The following is a 19,123-nucleotide window of genomic DNA, read 5'->3' as shown; positions in this document are numbered from 1 at the left end:
TTGGAATAACTGCATTTTTAGGCAGTAAAGCAGAAGCAGAGGTGAGATCTAACCTGCCAGATAAAGCCACGCTTCTATCAAGAGGTGTTAGACATGGTTATAGAATTCTACAACCAAGGACAAATAAATTAGCTTTACCATCGATTTCTGACTTTGATTGAGATGACAAGGTCTTGAACAGGTGATAAACACAATTTTCTTCAATTTCTCTCCGTACATGTTATTTCCCCAAAATTAACTCTTCTAAGACCAAATTGAATATAGATCGTGAATGTACTGAAGACGCGAGCTAGGCTGCCATGCGAGAATTTAAACGGCGCATCTGAATAAAAGCCATTTTGTGCTAACGGTTCCACTGCGACGCCTTGCTGCGCAGGCAGGCTGCCGCGGGGCGGGGGACCGGGGCGGGGCGGGGCCGGGGCGGGGCCGGGGCGGGGCGGAGCGGGGCCGCGCGGCCGTCCCGCCGCCGGAAGCGCTCGCCGGACCACAGCGGAAGCGGGGCGGGGCCTGGTCTCTTTGGTGCTGGTGGCCGAGGAAGATGGTGAGTGCTGGGGTGCGGGCGCAGGGTATGTGCCGCCATCCGCCGCCATCCGCAGCCGCGCCGGGGCGGCGGCCCTTGTTTGGGGTGCGCGGCCATCCCTGCGGCCTGCGGCGGCCCGGCTCGGCGGCAGGACCCTGGGGTGGGGGCGCGAGACGCCTCGACCGGAGCGGGGAGACCGCGGGGCCGCGCTGCCGCCCGGGCGCCTCCGGGGCCTGCTCGGGGGCCGGCGCGCTCCCCGAGGCTGAGGCAGCCGTGTGAATAATGTAGCGAGAGGGGGTTCGGTGGCCCAGGCCTCTTGCGGTGAGTGCACGGCTGGTCTGCCTGAAGCAAATTAACTTTTTTCAGGAAAAATCAATTTACTCTTCATCGGTGATGAGTTTGAGGAAGATGAGGAGGGAGCCGGGGGTAGAGCGAAGCCACCGAGAGTCTATTTCAGCACAGGGCCGCGGCGGCCGGCGGGGGGGGGAATAGGAAATGGCGGCGGGAGGCCTAAGGAAATTATTTCTGAAAGTGGAGTATACCTGTGGGCGAAACTGAGTTGGTGTGCTAGTTCAGTGTGCCTCTGACGTGTTTATCGGACTTTGTGGACTTCTGCGTGCTTTTTTGGGGAGCTTATTCTTTTAGTTACACGACTTGCAAGTGGTGGAAATATTTCCAACATGCTATGTCTTGAAATGCTTTTCAGACGAAGGGTACGTCGTCATTTGGTAAGCGACGAAATAAGACACACACCTTATGTCGTCGGTGTGGGTCCAAGGCATACCATCTGCAGAAATCCACCTGTGGGAAATGTGGTTACCCCGCTAAGCGTAAGAGAAAGTGTAAGTAACAAACTTTTAACTGACTCCAGTATAAAAACCTGTGTTTCTTCGTTTTCTTAGACTTTTTTCCAACCAAGGAAGAACGCCGTCATCTTGAAGCATTCAGAGCTTTTTTTAAAATTAATGCAGATTTAGGAAATGTGCAGTATTTCCACACAAATTAATTTAATTTATAATTACCTTTTGCTGTTAGATCGAATAATTACATTTGTATAGCACAATGTGCAACTTAATTTTAGTGCAGAGGAGTAACACTAACTTCTGTGTTTTAGATAACTGGAGCGCAAAGGCTAAAAGACGCAACACCACTGGTACTGGTCGCATGAGGCACCTGAAAAAGGTCTACCGTCGATTCAGGTATAACACTTTATTACACACTAGTGTGCTGTGAAATCCTGCATAGCTATCACTTAGTTATAAAATTCGCCACTCAAAAATAACATTTTTATTTCTTTAGTACACTTAATGTGGTATAGTCTTTCTTAAATATAGCATGAAAAAAAGATGCCTTATAATTGGCTGTATACTCCTTTGAGGATAAAAAAATGCTCACTGTTAATAGGGTGTATAACATCCTCTGATGTTTCTGTTAAGTGTGGATAGTACAGAACACAGAGTCTATTGTAATAAAATATCCACATTTAAAAAGATATGCTTTGTGTGGCAACTAAATTGCTGGTTGCACTGAAGTGTGGGGTTTTGTGAGAGAGAAGTCTTGAAATGTGCTACAGTCCCCTTTTGCCCACAAAAAAAAGTTCAGGATTTGAATATCTTCAGTAGTTGCTCTCTTAATAAGGAGCTATAATATCAGATTCTGAGTTACAGGTTTCAAAAACTTGTTACAGGGCTTTGAGTTGTACTTAGGAGGTAACAATGGGGATATTGTACTGTTAAACTCATTAAGAGTTTATTTTTTATGACCTCCATATTCTGAAATGGAGCTCTGTAGCTTCTGGCCTAATAGACAAGAAAGCTGGGTGAAAAATACCGAGTAAGTCAAGAGTCTCGTCATAAAAGTATAGACTGTTGGATTTAATAATGAAAATTAGGAGGCTTTTAAGTCCCAGACCTGGGTGTAGTTGAAGAAGCCATTCAACTCTGGTGAGCGCAATCTTTCCCAGCAACAGCCCAAAAATACCCTACAGTGTGCAGCTGTAGCCTGCTTTCTACTGACTGTTGCTGAAGTGGAAATGTCATATCCAAAAGGAAATTTGGGGCTGATTCTTGTCATGCCTGTCTTAATCTCTGGTTAGGGGCACAGAGGGTTTCTGTAAGAAATTGACTTGCACTTCACAAATGAAACTTAGCTGAGTTGCGTAGTTGGAACATAAAGGTGTGCTGAATGTGGTGCAGTCTTGTAGTGTTAACTCAGTCACTGCAGTCTTCCTTTTGAGAAAGTCAAATCTACTTGAGCAGAAGTAGAAGAGAGCAAAAACTGTACTGCTTATTCTGGACACTTGTTAACAAGATGTTTCTTACTAAAATTGTCTGGTCATGTGAACTCCATAGTGATTTGAGTGCATTACTGAGATAAGCTGAAAAAAGCCAGTGAACTTGATCTAAAACATTACTTGTCAGAAGATAACCTGGAGCAGGAATCATCCTTTCAAAAAGTGGTAACAATATTTCTACTTGTAGGAATGGATTCCGTGAGGGCACCACTCCGAAGCCCAAGAGAGCAGCTGTTGCGGCCTCCAGTTCATCATAAAGACTCATCTGTTGGTTAAAATAAATGGTCTTATCTAGAAAATCTGTCACCTTTCATACATGTTTTACTTCAGTGAAACGCAGGATTTCTGAAAATACATACTTACACACACAATTTCCTGACAGTATGCATTGAAATGATTCATTAAAATCAATCCTTTGACTTTTCATTTGATAGCACCTCTGCCTTGAAAAGGACCATTATGTCTGCACTGAACTTAAAGAGGCTTGTCTGTGTTCCTTAAAGAACTCGTCTGCAAGAGAAATGTATTATTGGCACTGTGGACTTGTCCTTCTTGCCTCTGAGTTTTGTTGTGCCTTAGCATGGAGAGTCAGGATTTATCTCAAAGGCAGTAACTTGCATGATGGCTCTATCTGTTGTTCTGGGAGGGAACAGTTAAAGAGGGATGTTCAGTCTTAGGCATTTTTCACTGCTTGGTGGTGCTGAAAGGCCTGCAAAAGTATTGCTTATTTAGAGGGCCATTGCTGCTTGGGCAAAAAGAAACTCCCCATCCCAGAGCACACATACTGCCAGGCACAAAGGGACTGGACACCGTTATAGCTGAGATAGAAGTTTCCTGGAATGTTCTGGGGAGGTGGGTGTGGAAAGCTGATGCACAAAAAGATCTGAGTTAACTATGTTGAGCATCAGCAATAAATGGTAGGGAGGATCATGCAGAAATATGTACCCCAAAGTGACTTAAAAATTATGGATTGGTGCCTGATGGATTTGGATCCTGTGTGGCATGTTACTGGGCTGCTCAGCCGTCTTTCAAACCCAGCTTTAAGAGTGACCACAAGATGCTCTTATGAAAGTTTGGGGAATTGCAGTAATGACTGCAAGAATGTAGATGGTCAGGTGCCTTGAAGAGAAAATACTAAGCAAAAAAATTCCGATGTGTTAAGCTTCTGAGACTGTTCTTACTGTGATTCCTTTGGTTTCATCATGAATTTCCAGAAGCAACATACTGCTTTGTCAGTACTGCAGGACCAGCAGTTAACTTACCAGCTTGTGCAAATCACTGAAGCAATTTTCAGCCAGGTTTGAAATGAGTGCAACTGGCTGCACTTCCTTATATTTTTAAATGAAGTATAGTTAATGCTTTTGGATACTTCAGTGTCTCTACTTGATCTGTTTCTAAACAAGAAATTGTACCCTGCTGTTCTCTTAGCACGCACCAAATGCACTGCACTCATTCCACTTTCATCTGCTCCTGGGAGAGTCTGAAAGTAAGTGGTGGTAAAGCTGTTAAAAATAAATTTGGCACATACTACATGTCCATGTATTCCCAGGGCTCAGGAGTGCATCTGAAATGTGTTTTTGGTGACATACTGGGAAACAAATACAGGAAGAAGTAATCATAGATGTCTTTTTGTTGTTACTCTGAGAATAACTGCTAAAAGCACCTTGGAACAGGTCAGCAAGGCACTAAGGGCTGCTTGAGCAATGATACGGTTGGCAGTGGTACAGCAGGTATTCTGACTATGGCTGGGAATGAAAGGCTTTGGTTTGCAAAGTCTTGCATGATTTTTGTGTAGTGGCATTCTTGTTCTGAGCAGCGTGTTACAGTGACCTGCAAATGTGATGTAATACTGCAAAGGCAAGCGCTTAGCTGTTTGCTGCTGCTGCTGCTACCTGTTGGCTCCTCAGTCTGTGGTATGCTTGATTTTTTTGCATCCTACAGACTGGTACATACAGCATGGTTAGGTGGTGTAGTCTGAATTATATCAGATATTACTACGTTTCGTATTGTTCAGTGTTACAAGTCACATAGATAAAAGTATCAGATAAAGGTTTCTCGAAGGTAGAGAGGTGTTCAGGTGACTGCGGTGGTGGAAGATTGATCAGCTTTGGTATGTCCAGCTCTAAAAATGCAACTGCATGCCAGAGTTTAAAAAAATAAAAGGATCCTTGTCAGCTTTTTCAGTCTCAGCCTTATAAGTGGGAATTCCACTTATTGCCATGAAGCAGTATTTCATCTGTGTTGGTTCATATTGAAAGGATGACAAGATCTAACAGCTGTTCAATGCATAGCAAGTCATAGATATCAGGCAACTAACCAATCCCGCACTTAAAGATAATTTAGACTTCTAGTACTGCTGTGCATCTTGCGAAGACATGTAAGTAACAGTACCAGTTTAGATAGTTTGTGTGTGTGAATTGGCAAACCCAATGTCAGTGTGAGACGTTGACTCCACAGCAGGAACAGTTGGACAAGGTGGTTCACACTTCCTGACCCCCAGCTGTTCCACCATGCAGTGTGCTAGCATGAAGTGCTAATTTTACTTTACCTGTAAATTCAGATTACCTCCTGTGTTGCTGTATCGTGAGGGTAGTATGGACACCAATCCAGTTCCTTTTCCCCAGTGACACAAGCAAACAATGCCACTAGATCACTGTGACCCCTCGAAAGGGGAGAGGTGGTCTTAACATGTCATGAGATGCTCTAAGAGGAAGATGTTGGGAGAAGAGGGGTGTTAGTCACTTTTCCTCATGGATTTACATGGAGAAGGTTCATCATTTGATTGATGACAATGCATTGAAGACCTCTCTTAAGTTGCACACAGCTGTAACTACTACGCTAGATTCTTAAACTTCTCTGCTCTGTTAAAATTTTATTCAGAACCCTAAATGAGAACTTTTGAGGTCTTGGCTTTATGCTGCAAACATGGAGGCTTCTTTACTCAAAATATCAAATGACTTGATTAAGTGATGCTATTTGTCATACTCAGAATGTGTATAAGCTCCCCCACCTCGTGGGGCAGTTGGCATTGGCTGCATCCGTAAAAACACATCTATAGATCAAGGTGGATTCCAACTTAAATAATCGTGGGCATATTTCATGAGGTTAATGAACATGTTAAGGCACCAGTCCTCAATACAGATTGTGGGCAAGTTGGCAAAATTCTGCAATTTGTTCATAGAAACGAAGTCATATTTCTTGACTAATGGGGAAATACAAGTTCCAGTGCTTTTCAGAGAGCACTGCTTTTTTGGTGTTCTGACTTCCAGGGTGCCAGCAAACTGGGGGCTTTGCTTTCTGATAAGGTATTTCATATTTAGGTAATTGAGATCTTGTATTTATATATAGGGAAAAATGCTAGAGGACAAATGACAGGATTTTCTAATTGCAGTAAAGCTGGTTTAAATCATGCATTTAATCCTAGGTTTTATTATGGTGAACTTACCTAATGGTATGCAAAATAACAATTAGCTGAACATAGTACCGATCTTTGCCTATTTTACTGCTACTGTTAAACTGTGGCATGTAAACGGACTGAAGCACAGTCGTCATGGTGCAAGGTACAGTATGTTGCCTACTGCAACTGTTCCAAGTGATTGCTGTTGTAGTTACAGAATCACAGAATCACAGAATGGCAGGGGTTGGAAGGGACCTCTAGAGATCATCTCGTCCAACCCCCCTGCTTGAGCAGGCACACCCAGAGCAGGGGGCACAGGAACACGTCCAAGCGGGTTTTGAATGTCTCCAGGGAAGGGACTCCACAGCCTCCCTGGGCAGCCTGTCCCACTGCTCTGGCACCCGCACAGGAAAGGAGTTTTGTTTCATATTGAGGTGGAGCTTCCTGTGTTCCAACTTGTGCCCATTGCCCCTGGTCCTGTCGTTGGGCACCACTGAAAAGGGCCTAGGCCCATCGTCCTGACACCCACCCTTTAGATATTTATAGGTGTTGATGAAATCCCCCATCAGTCTTCTCCAGGCTGAACAAAGCCAAGTCTCTCAGCCTTTCCTCATAAGGGAGATGCTCCACTCCCCTGATCATCTTGGCAGCTCTTCGCTGGACTTGCTCGAGCAGTTACACATCCTTCTTAAACTGGGGGGCCCAAAACTGGACACAGTACACACCAGATGTGGTCTCACTAGGGCAGAGTAGAGGGGGAGGATAACCTCTCTCAATCTGCTGGCCACGCTCCTTTTAATGCAGCCCAGGATATTGTTGGCCTTCTAGGCCACAAGGGCACAGAGCTGGCTTTATGGTCAACCTGCTGCCCACCAGCACTCCCAGGTCGTTCTCAACAGAGCCGCTTTCCAGTAGTTCAGCCCCCAACCTGTACCGGTGCATGGGGTTGTTCCTCCCCAGGTGCAGGACCTTGCACTTGCTCTTGTTGAATTTCAAGAGGTTCCCCTCAGCCCAGCTCTCCAGCCTGTCCAGGTCTCGCTGGATGGCAGCACAGCCTGCTGGTGTATCAGCCGCCCCTCCCAGCTTGGTATCATCAGCAAACTTGCTGAGGTTACACTTGGTCCCTTCATCCAGGTCATTGATGAATATGTTGAACAGGACTGGACCCAGCACAGAGCCCTGAGGAACACCACTAGTAATGGGCCTCGAACCAGACTCTACCCCGTTGATCATGACCCTCTGAGCTCTGTTGTTGAGCCAGTTCTCAATCCACCTCACTGTCTTCTCATCTAACTCAGACTTCCTAAGCTTACCTACGAGGATGCTGTGGGAGATGGTGTCAAAAGCCTTGCGGAAGTGGAGGTAAACAACATCCCCTGCCCTCCTTCCGTCGACCCAGCCAGTTACACCATCACAGAAGGCTATCAGGTTGGTCAAGCATGACCTCGACTTGGTGAATCCATGTTAACTATTTCTGATAACCTTGTTCTCTACATGCCTGGAGATGACCTCCAAGATTAAGTGCTCCATCACCTTTCTGGGGATGGAGGTGGGGCTGACTTGCAACAGATCCACAGCAGCTGGATGACAGCATCCTTCTCGAAGGGAAAAGTGCCAGCTGTAAGATCTCTAGAGAAATCTATGGCTTTAGGGTGGTGTTCAGTCACCACCAAGCCCCAGGAAACTGGGTATGGTCATCTTGGCCACTGGGAGGAATAGGTCAGGCTGAGATAAATATCTCTACTCATTTCATGATCTGAAAGGGAAGACTTGATGGACCTAATTCAAATTGCAACTAAGTGAAATCCACCATGTTAAGCCTTGGGTAGTGTATAGTAAAGGTAATGTAAACTGAGAATCAGTTTCTTTCATCTATAAGATTTTTACCACTGGACTTCAAGAACGTGTGTAATTTTACAGTTTTTAGCACCCACTAACATAGGTGTTGTGGTTTGTCTGCTTTATCCAGAAGAGCCCATCAGGCAATATAAACATGAGCTGAGATAGTCAATTAAAAGTGCTTCTTTATGTATTCAGATAGGAAAACCTCAGTGAAACATTTAAATGATATTCAAGACAATGGGCCAAGCTATTTCTTGTGATTCTCTTGTACTTGGTGACAAATCTGGCCCAGTTTGAGTCAAGCAGTACAATGGTGAACTACTCTGTTCTCATACTTCTCACGGAAAGAGCTGTCAGATATTCAGCTGCTACTTAAAAGTACAAATTCCTTGTTGCTAACAGCTGTTTATTGGTTGCAATCACAAGTGCAACATTACTTGGGATTTCTGATATAGGGGGAGCAACGTGTATCATTCAGTTAAAGTGGTGCAAAAATATAGTTAAAATATGCATACAAGAATATAAGAAAACAAACAGAGATACAATAAAACTGATGAAAATTGAGAAAATTATTTGAAGTCATAAAAGAAAATAAATTGAAGCCACAATATCAGATTAAAAAAAAATCTATTCTTTCCAACCTTCCTTTTTTTTTGGTAGAACTTTGTTGACATATTCTTTAGATACCATTTCTGCGCTTGATTTGGGAGATGGAATAGAAAAGTATGGTAGCATTTTGTGGTGATAAGGACAGATTTTATTTCCTACTTTTGCCTTCCTTTCCTATATGATAGTCCGTAGGTATCTTTACTTACGCGTCTCCATTTTCCATAGTGATCAAAGCAATAAAGCCCATCTAAAACTATGCATGTGCAATCTCACCATGTTATGAACTTCATCATCTTAATCCAAGTAGTTAAAGATCAGCAAGACACGCATGGGACAGCAGGCATAGCAAGTGGCACTCCATGTGTTCTTTCATTCTCACACCGCCTTACTTAGCTCTTGGCATTCTAAGTATGAAATAGTATGTCTGTGCAGATTGTACACCATTCAGAAAACAGTCCACTGAGTTCTGATAGACATTTGTGTTACTACTTGCACAAATGACCCTGCATACACTGCTTCTCCTACAATGTTAGAGATTAGCCTTTCCACAAAACTGTAGGATCTTACACCAAATTTATACATGTAGACACTTCAGATAAGCACAGAAATTCTTGAGATATTAGACAGCCTCTAACATGTAGCCAGTACCCCTTGCTAAGTACTCTTATAGATGTACTCCAGCTTTACCCTTGCTCTGTACTGGACTTAACCGAGACAGTCTACAATAGCCTCCAGGAAACCTAGAGCAAATCCTGACCAGTTGGAGGGGCTGGATCTTGCCGAGTATTAGATCACCTTGTTTTGTAAATACAAGAATTTCACAAGAAGATGAAGGGAGAAAAAGACAAGTGGAAAAAAACCCCACAGCAACACTCAAACCGGGTTCCCACCTGACTGCAGTAATCTATTTTTCCAAAAGATCAATAACTGAAGAAAAAAATGTTAGCGGTCTCAGTTTGTATGTTGTTTTTACTAACAATAAGTGCTAACATGGGAAAAAGCTCATGCAGCCTTTTGCATGTCATATTTTTTATGGACTAGGGCCTATAAATGACGTCTATTTAGATTTCAAAATGTAATTGATCATGAAAGTCCTATCATCCGTTAGGTTCCCTTATAGGAACTGTTTCCAGCTATTTTACTGAATAGGTGTGTTCTTACTATATATTCCCCATATATCTTAGAAACACTGGTAGACTCTTTCAGGCTTTTTGCTGGCTCAAGTAACTGCAGATGGTCCCAGCTATCACTCGGCTCAAACATACACTACTGAGCAGCATTAAATTCTGAAACTGAACCTTTGCTATTATTTACATGCTTGGCTTTGCATTTCTGTGTCTTCTGCCAACTCGTCTTGTTTCTCTCTTTTGTGGTTTCTTCTATGGCACCACTGAAAGTTTCTCAGATGTGAACCTGCTGAACAACTGTCAGGGACTAGAAACTTGTCTCAACGTTGTTGGCAGGCAAGTTTCACTGCTAAAGCCTGATCACTACGGCAGCTGAACGGAACAGTTTAATCACCAAGGTCGACCCAGCAGGAATGTGCGCCCCATTATCTCAGAGTACTCATCCTCCGCGCATACGCCCAGGCCCAAGGCCGACTGGCAACATATGGGGCGGGCTCCCTACTGGAAGCACAAAGCCAATTTATCCCCTACAAAGGAAAGGGAAGTATGCGGAGCAAGAGGCCCCCATGGCTCAACCATGACCTCCTGGGTCTACTCAAATCCAAAAGGGAAGCACACCAGAGATGGAGAAGTGGAGGATTATCTGCCGAGAACTACAAGGGCATAGCCAGAGAGTGCAGAGACACAGTCAGAAAAGCAAAAGCCCAATTTGAATTGAAACTGGCTGTAGACATAAAAAATAACAACAAAGGGTTCTTCAGACATGTCAACCATAAGGAGAAAAAGAAGGAAAACATAGGCCCACTGTTAAACAGAAAAGGAGAATCAGTCACCAATGATGCAGAAAAGGCAGAGGTCCTCAACACCTTCTTCACCTCTGTCTTTACCAGCACTGTTGGGTCCCAGACTTTGGGAACAAAATTGCCAATTGAACCAAACACCAACCCACCATCAGTGAAGGAAGAGTTAGTATATGAATTACTACAGGAGCTTGACCTCAACGAATCAATGGGCCCTGACGCCATCCACCAGAGGGTGTTGAGAGAGCTGGCTGACACCATTGCAAGGCCACTCTCCATAATCTTCGAGAAGTCATGGAGAACGGGGGATGTCCCAGAGGACTGGAGGAAGGCAAATGTTACCCCTATCTACAAGAAGGGCTCAAGGGAGGATCTGGGTAACTATAGGCCCATCAGCCTTACTTCAATCCCTGGGGAAGTTATGGAACGAATCCTCCTGGGGGCCATCACAAGTCAAATGAAGCATGTGATTGGGAAAAGCCAACATGGATTCACTAAAGGCAGATCGTGCTTGACAAACCTGGTGGCCTTCTATGACAAAGTAACTTGCCTGGTTGACATGGGGCGGGCACACATCCATATATCCACTGGTTAAAACAGAGTACTTGTATGAGGACAATAACGATGACTGTCCTCAAGTTCTTACCAAAGAAGTCCTCTTTACAGCAACTGAACTAGCAAAGTTGAAAAAGGACTTCGTGAGACCTCTGAGGGAATCAGAGACAGAATATGTGTGGAGAGTGTCTCTGTCAGGGAGGGTTGAATTTTGTTGTCAGAGAAAGAAGCAGAATGGAATTGGAGTCCAGGTGTGTTCCTAACTACAGGTAATTGCCGAGCCCCATGGTCACTAACCCAGAGGGCCGCATATTGGGCGGGGGGGCTGAACCCTTTGGAGAGGGGAGATCCCCTTGCCATAACAGGTACAGTGGGTCAGTTAGTGGAAAGTGTGCAGAAGGCAGCCTGCTTCCAAATGATGTATGATCGGGAACTCAAGCCTAACCAGAGTTCCCCGATGATGGTGCCTGATTCCCTGAAACCCATTGGGATCCAGTTACAGAGGAATATTCAAAATACCTTTGAAGGAGAAAGAACTATGGCTGCTTTAGAAGGGACAACAACCCCCAGCCATCGGCAGTTAGGAAGGAAAGTGTGGACATGGAGGGAGGTAGCACAGGAATTAATTAATTTTGGGAGAAAATATGGCCCTGTTGGTGGAACATTCCAAAATAAAACCAAAAAACCGAAACTAGGGTCGTACGGTCTACAGAGCAAGTTAACGATTTGCAACTGCCAACAGGGATGGACCAAGGCTTGAAGCCACCCTGGGGCAATTATTCGGGAAAAGAGAAACCCCTAAACCAACAGGGGTTATGGCATTTAGGGATTCAGAAGGGCATTCCCTGAGACCTGATGGATGGACTCCCAAACCAAAAATTCGAAAAGCTTGTACAGAAATGGTCAGGGAGGAAAGTTGCTCTTGGACTGGTTCTCAATGCCCCACCCCTGATAGATATCGAGGGGGAGCTGATTAGGGAAAAGACGGAAAACTAAAACCTCTGCTCCCTGAAGGGGGAAGGGGGAGGCAGAGGGTGGATGTTTCTAAGACAACTCACTTTGAATGTAAAGGGGGATTTATTAATCACGGTAGCTGTGGGACCGAGCAGAAGACAGGTATTTTCTTAATTGATACTGGGGCACAAATCACTGCATTGGTGCTGACCGCAGCAGAACAGTGTGGGATCTCAATCCCATCTAGAAATCTAATTATCCTAAATGCTCTGGGGACAACACAGTTGACACCTATGGCTCTAGTGACACTACAGTTACCAGGAGAGGAAGCGCCCATTAATACCATGGTGGCCATAGGACCTTTTCAGACAAACCCTTTAGGCATAGATGTATTAAAGGGAAGGCAGTGGTGTGACATCCAGGGGAACTCATGGTCTTTCGGCATCCCCCAGATCAGGCAATTAGCTGAGACACCTTGGGCAGAGGTACACCTATTGCAAACAGCACCTGGCCTTCCCCCCCTCCAAGATTACCGATGTGAAACCTTATCCGTTGCCATTAGGGGCCAGAGAATGGATAGCCCCAGTGACTGAAGATCTCAAACAAAGTGCCTACCCACTCCCCGTACAATTCACCAGTCTGGCCAGTGCGCAAACCTAATGGAAAATGGCAGCTGACCATTGACTATCAGCGTTTGAATGCAAACACTGGTCCCCTGACTGCGGCTGTACCCAACATAGCTGAATTAATTGCAACCATCCAAGACAGGCCCACCCTATCTTGGCAACCCTTGATGTGAAGGACATGTTCTTTACGTTTCCACTCCAGGAGTGTGATTGAGATCAATTTGCTTTCAGCTGGGGAGGACAACAATATACTTTCACCTGTTTGCCTCAGGGATATAAACACTCACCTACCCTAGCCCGTTATGCCCTAGCACAGGAACTGACAATAATCCCGGCAGAAAGAGAGGTTAAAGTCTACCAGTATATTGATGACAGACTAATAGGGGGACATACTATAGCTTTGGTACAAACTGTGCAGGACTGAAATATTGACCATCTGGAAGGAATAGGCCTCCAAATACCAAAAGAAAAAACACAAACCCCTGGCAGTGAAGTTAAGTTTGGGGGCATCTGGTCGAGAGGAGGGCCAGTTTGTATCCCTCAGGATACCCTCTCAGCATTGGATCAGGTAAAAACCCCAGAAAGTAAAAAAGAGTTGCAACACACCTTGGGACTATTGGTCTTTTGGAGAAAACTTATCCCAGACTTTGCAATAATTGCATGCCCCTTATATGATCTGTTGCGAAAGAGGGCGATTTGGGAATAGACTTCAGCCCACAACAAGGCATTGCAACTGCTAGTGTTTGAAGTAAGCACCCACCAAGTTTTGGGCCCTATCCACCCCACTGATGCGGTTCAGATTGAATGGGGGTTTGGACACTCAGGATTGTCAATTTAGTTTTGGCAGAAGGGACCAGAAGTTCCTATCTGGCCAATTGGGTTCTATTCTAGAAGTTTTAAGGATGCCGAAAAGCGATACGCCAGCTGGGAAGAGGGTTTGTTTGTAGTGAGCTTAGCTCTTAGAGAAGCGGAGTGAACCATCTGCCAACAACCTACAGTTTTAAGGGGACCCTTTAAGGTAATTAAGGCTGTGTTACCAGGGACCCCTTCCCCTGATGGGGTGGCCCAAAGGGATACTGTAAGGAAATGGTATGCTAAAATTGAACATTATTGCAATGTTTTTTCCACCACCGAAGGTGCCCGAAAGGTGTTATACAGGAAGAAGTGACAAACCTTCTGGAGGAGGATACCCTGCCTCCTTCCATTGTTAAAATTGCCCCACCATTTTCAGACAAGCTGCAAAATGTGTGGTTCGCAGATGCCTTTGCTAAGCGGAGAGTAAACAGTGGAAGTATCAAGCTGTGGCTATTAATGTGGATTCCAAGAAGGCAATAATAACCAAAGGACAGGGCAGTGCCCAAGTGGGAGAGCTAGTGGCAGTACAGAATGTGTTCAACAGCAGGAGAAGAGCAGGAACTCCAGTGTGTATCTACACTGACTCATTTGCAGTATTCAAAGGGTGCACAGAATGGCTCCCTTTTTGGGAACAGAAAAACTGGGAGGTGAATCAGGTGCCAGTGTGGCAACAGGAGAGGTGGCAAGAGATCTTAGGTATTGCCAAGCATGGAGATTTTGCAATAGCATGGGTGCCCTGCCATCAGGAAGGGAGTACTCCTACAAGTGATTGGAATAATAGGGCAGACGAGTTAGCCAGAATTGCCCCTCTGCAAAAGGAGAATCAAACAGGAGAAAATTGGGAGAGGTTCTTAGAATGGTTGCATATTAAATGTGGCTATGCAGGATCTAATGATTTATACAAGGAGGCACAAGCCAGAGCCTGGCCTGTCACTTGGGAAGCTTGTAGGTCCTGTATTTCAGCTTGTGAACAACGCCGATGCCGGCTAGAGCGACACCCCATGGAAGAATTCCCACTCCATTTGAGAGATGAAGACTCTGGAAAGTCTGGCAAATTGATTATATTGGGCCTTTCCAAAAGTCGGAAGGGAAACAATATGTACTAGTAGGTGTGGAAGTCATTTCTGGCCTAGTCCAAGCCAAAGCATTTCCATGAGCAACTGGGGTAAATACAGTGTGGGCCTGAAAATTTGGTTTAGCTCCCTCCCAAAGCCTAGTTCTATTCAGTCAGACAATGGCAGTCATTTTACTGTCACTAGAGTACAGGAGTGGGCACAGGAAGAGGGAGTCAAATGGGTATTCCACACCTCGTATTACCCCCAAGCCAATGGGATAGTGGAGAGGACTAATGGGCTCTTAAAACAATTTCTGAAACCTCATAAGCCACACTGGGTGGAGTGTCTCTGGGATGCAGTTACCCGAGTCAGCGACCACTGGGGGATAAATGGATGCCCCCGACTAAATGCCTTCTGTCCTAAAACCCCAGTTTTAATCCCCAAAACTCAAGCTCCTAACGTTCCCAGAGAACCAGCCTTTTTCCCTGGACAGCCAGTGTGGGTAGAGGTGCCAACCATTGTGGCCGTCCCCCTTGTACTCGTGGAACCCCTTGATAGGCAATGCCTGGAAGGCTAAAGATGCCTGGGGAAAGGAGTACAAAATTAACCCTCGCTGGATTGTTCCCTCATTTTAACTGTGCAGACCAAGCCCAAGCAGGGAGAGTCGATACTTTGTTTCATTTCACAGGAGACCTCAGTGGGAACAAGACCGAATGTGGCAAGATCAACATTTGATTTATGTAACCATCCATGTTTTTGTGATCTTTTTGGTAACGTTTGTAGGCTTAGGCTGGATTTGCAGAGCAAAATGTCAATTTTATTGTTGTGGTGTATTGTATGGACCGCGACCCCTGGATCAATCAGTTACCCCCTCAGAGACTTCGGGGATGAAGGGAGTGATACGAAGAATTCTTTTATGCAATTGGCTGAACAAATAGCAGGTGTTTACAATCTCACAAAATGCTGGATATGTGGAGGGCCATTTGGTCTATCAAGTTGGCCCTGGGTAGCTATACATTTGCTACCAAAATGGTTGGTGTGTAGATACAATGAAGTCAAAGGGAATAAAACATGGGAAAGCTCACATGATTCACCATGGCACATAAAATTTCCCGAGAAAGGTAAATATTGCTTGGCTAGAACACAAAAGGATGGCCCCTTTGTAGGCAACAGCACGTGCGAGTGGACGTATCAGAACGTAAGCATAACTGTTCAGGTGGGGGAAGAGCTACATAAAAAGGATGACTTCATATACACCTATGCCTGGGTGAATGACGAGGGTACACGAACGAATTTCCCATATTTTGGTCTCTTACACATAATGCAAGTCGAGGTGACACTGTAGGCCATGATTGTATTTGGGACCAGGAAACAGGAGCTTACAACTGTAAATATTGTAATAGAATAGGTTGGCCCCGTTGGAGGACAATATGGGAAAAACCTTGCTCAGACTCACCCTGCTGTGAAAACACCATAATGGAATCACTATATTGTTGTGGTGGAAGTGACCCATTTGGTTTAGAACCTACCCCTTATTTTGACCCTTGACCCCATGTGGAAAATTGGACAGGACCCTTTGCTAATGGATCAGTGGCCCTTAAGGGACACTATTGGATATTTGGAAACCATGCGTATAAAGTGCTACCAGCAAACTGGTCAGGAATATGTTACATTGGGGTGATCCGTCCCTTGTTTTTCTTACTATCAGAAACAGGCGGAGACCATTTAGGTGTTCAAATATATGATGATTTGAAGTGGGAAAAACAATCCAGACTTATTGATACCTTCCTCACTGATCGGAGTGGCCAGTCCTGGGGTGAAGACGTGTGGACCCCCCAATGTATCTTACCACATTACGGACCTGCAACGTGGAACCCCAATGAATGGGTTAGTGGTGCTCGAGAACCCATTTACAACCTGAATTGCATTGTCCGGCTCCAAGCTGTATCAGAAATTATCACCAATCAAACAGCTGAGGCCCTTGACCTATTGGCAGATCAGGCAACCCAAATGCGAACTGCAATTTATCAGCATTGCATGGTTCTCAACTACCTACTAGCTGAAGAAGGCGGAGTCTGTGGGAAATGGAATGATTCTAATTCCTGTTTAAATATTGATGACAATGACAAGTTTGTAAAACAAATTACTGCTGGAATACAGCGATTAGCTCATGTTCCTGTCCAAACCTGGGAAGGCTGGAATGCTGATATGCTCTCCTGGCTTCCAGGAGGTCCTTGGGTTAAACGAATCTTATTTTACCTAGTGTGTGGTCTAGCAATGTTACTGTTTTTGCCATGTGTCATCCCATGTTTCATTCAGTTAATCCAACATGTTGTCGCAAATACGCAGTTTGTACCCACTGTGTCACCTGATGGAGTTAAACAAATTAGAGCTGTACATCAGCCTGTGTCATCCACGGTCCAAATTGCATGAACTGTTTTATCTCCCCAGTCTATTTTTTTATTATTGAAAACTGAACTGTTGTTAATGTTAGGCATTGGCCTTGTTTAGAGTTGATACTATCGTAATGTTTTGGCCTTCATAGCTAAAATCTTTGTTATTGAGCTAATCTTTCTGCCTTTCTTTCTACTCTTTCTCTCATCACTGTCTCTGTATTCGCCACCAATGTTGAGTCTTGGGGTGGTGTCAGGGACTAGAAACTTGTCTCAACGTTGTTGGCAGGCAAGTTTCACTGCTAAAGCCTGATCACTACGGCAGCTGAACGGAACAGTTTAATCACCAAGGTCGACCCAGCAGGAATGTGCGCCCCATTATCTCAGAGTACTCGTCCTCCGCGCATACGCCCAGGCCCAAGGCCCAAGGCCGACTGGCAACATATGGGGGGGGCTCGGACCCTCCAGAACTTTCAAGCACCTTCTAGCGACAGTACTGGGCATGCGTCCCACTGCGGAGTGGGAGGCAGGGGTATGCAGAACAGTTACTGACTATGCAAAAGAGCAACCATATAAAAGGAGAAACCAGCAGAGATGACGGGGGGTGATTTCTGGAACATCTCCCTCTCCACCGGCTTCAAAGATGCATCGGATGCCTGGACCCCCGCCTGGACTGGACGGACTGCCGCAGATACGTGGTGGTAGCTATCACAACAGTCCCACTCTCTCCCCGCCTCTTGTTCCCTTTTTCACCTTTTTTTCCTTCTCTTTCTTTGTGTTTCTCTCCTGTATCTATTTTTGGCCAAAAAAAGTGACATGGCACTTGACTCCGTTTTGAGTCTTAATTCTGTTTCCGAGAATGTAAAAGGAACCTAGTCACGATAACACATTGGAGTTAATCAGAAGTGAAGCCCAGCCGCCCCCAACCTCCCAGAATTATCTGAGGTCGGTTGGAAAGCAAGGGGGTTTAACCTCTGCCAAACTGTTCAACCCAACGGTAGACCGTGACACCAACCTTTCACAGAGAACATTTTCAATAAAAAAATGTCTGGCCCTGATGCTGATCAGAGTTCTGCTGTGGGATATGGGAGGCAGAGCACTGGTGGATAAATTATGTCAGGATGTAAAAGTTGGTGAGTTTAAGTTAGTCAATGCCAAATACCTTTTAATGTTTGCATATTTAAAGCTAAGGACTAATTTTATTTTAGAACTGAAACAAAAGGTATTTAAAAGCCATATTTGTTGAAGCTAATAGCTCTGAACTTTTTCCAGTTTCCCTTAAATATTGGGGATGCCATTTCCATTTTACCAAAACTGCATGAAATCACATGGATACGGATGGGTACAAAGCCTTACGCTTGCTTGTCTCCCCTTCATGCTCTTTCTGTACATATGCTAGGCTGTTAGGATCGATGGGTGTGGCAGTAGAAGACAGGAAGTTCTGCTACAGAGAAACTGCCTGATTTCTGTACTCTGTTATTCTCCTCCAATCAGAAGGACAAAAAAAAAAAATAATTGCAAAACAACAGGATTTGCAAGCCTACTGATGCTGAGCATGAATTGTGATTTGAATTAGAATTTCTTGGAAATACTTCTCTTTAGATGATGTCCAGAAAGGACTTAATTAACATATATGAATTCAGAAGTCGGGAATTGAAAAATCTGGGTCCTTTACATGTTAATGCAAGCTTTCTGGGGAACACTAATAACTGCTTTTCCTGGATTATATATAATCTCTAACATTAATGTATTAGGTTTTATTAAAGCTTTTTACTGGTCAATTAGGGCAGGTGAAAACTTCTCACACTTTCTGCTCAAAGGTGATTCTCACGAAAATGTTTGAAATTAAAATTCTAAATTACTCAACAAATTACTTATTAGTTTTATTTTCTGTGTTTTGACTAGTTTACTATTTAAAGTGTTATTTCATGTCATGCAAATTTTAACAGGGTAAATATTATAAGTAGTCCCCAGACTGCTGACCAGGCTGTTTTGGCACTGGCTGACCAAATTACTTGGTTTTATCAAATTTTAAAAAAATAAAGGTTGTTTTTATTTCCTATGAAACCCTTCAGAATTTTTCTTCCATAGTAATGA

At 44.4% G+C, this 19,123-nt stretch overlaps 1 protein-coding gene and 1 non-coding gene across 2 annotated transcripts; both read left to right on the top strand.

The window, feature by feature from the left end:
• Positions 1-396: 396 nt before the first annotated feature.
• Positions 397-3,249, top strand: RPL37 (ribosomal protein L37). Its single transcript, XM_064438167.1, has 4 exons — positions 397-541; positions 1,227-1,362; positions 1,635-1,719; positions 3,001-3,249. Exons 1-4 carry the CDS (start codon positions 539-541, stop codon positions 3,068-3,070), a joined length of 294 nt encoding a protein of 97 aa, XP_064294237.1. The 5' UTR covers positions 397-538; the 3' UTR covers positions 3,071-3,249.
• On the top strand, positions 2,817-2,899 carry LOC135310702 (small nucleolar RNA SNORD72). The gene has a single exon (XR_010370791.1). It is a non-coding gene; the product is annotated as a small nucleolar RNA SNORD72 (small nucleolar RNA).
• Positions 3,250-19,123: the final 15,874 nt, after the last annotated feature.

The sequence above is a fragment of the Phalacrocorax carbo genome, chromosome Z (genome assembly GCF_963921805.1).
Source record: "Phalacrocorax carbo chromosome Z, bPhaCar2.1, whole genome shotgun sequence".
NCBI lineage: Eukaryota > Metazoa > Chordata > Aves > Suliformes > Phalacrocoracidae > Phalacrocorax > Phalacrocorax carbo.
The sequence above is the reverse complement of the archived record's forward strand: the minus strand, read 5'-3'. Positions and strand labels throughout refer to the sequence as shown.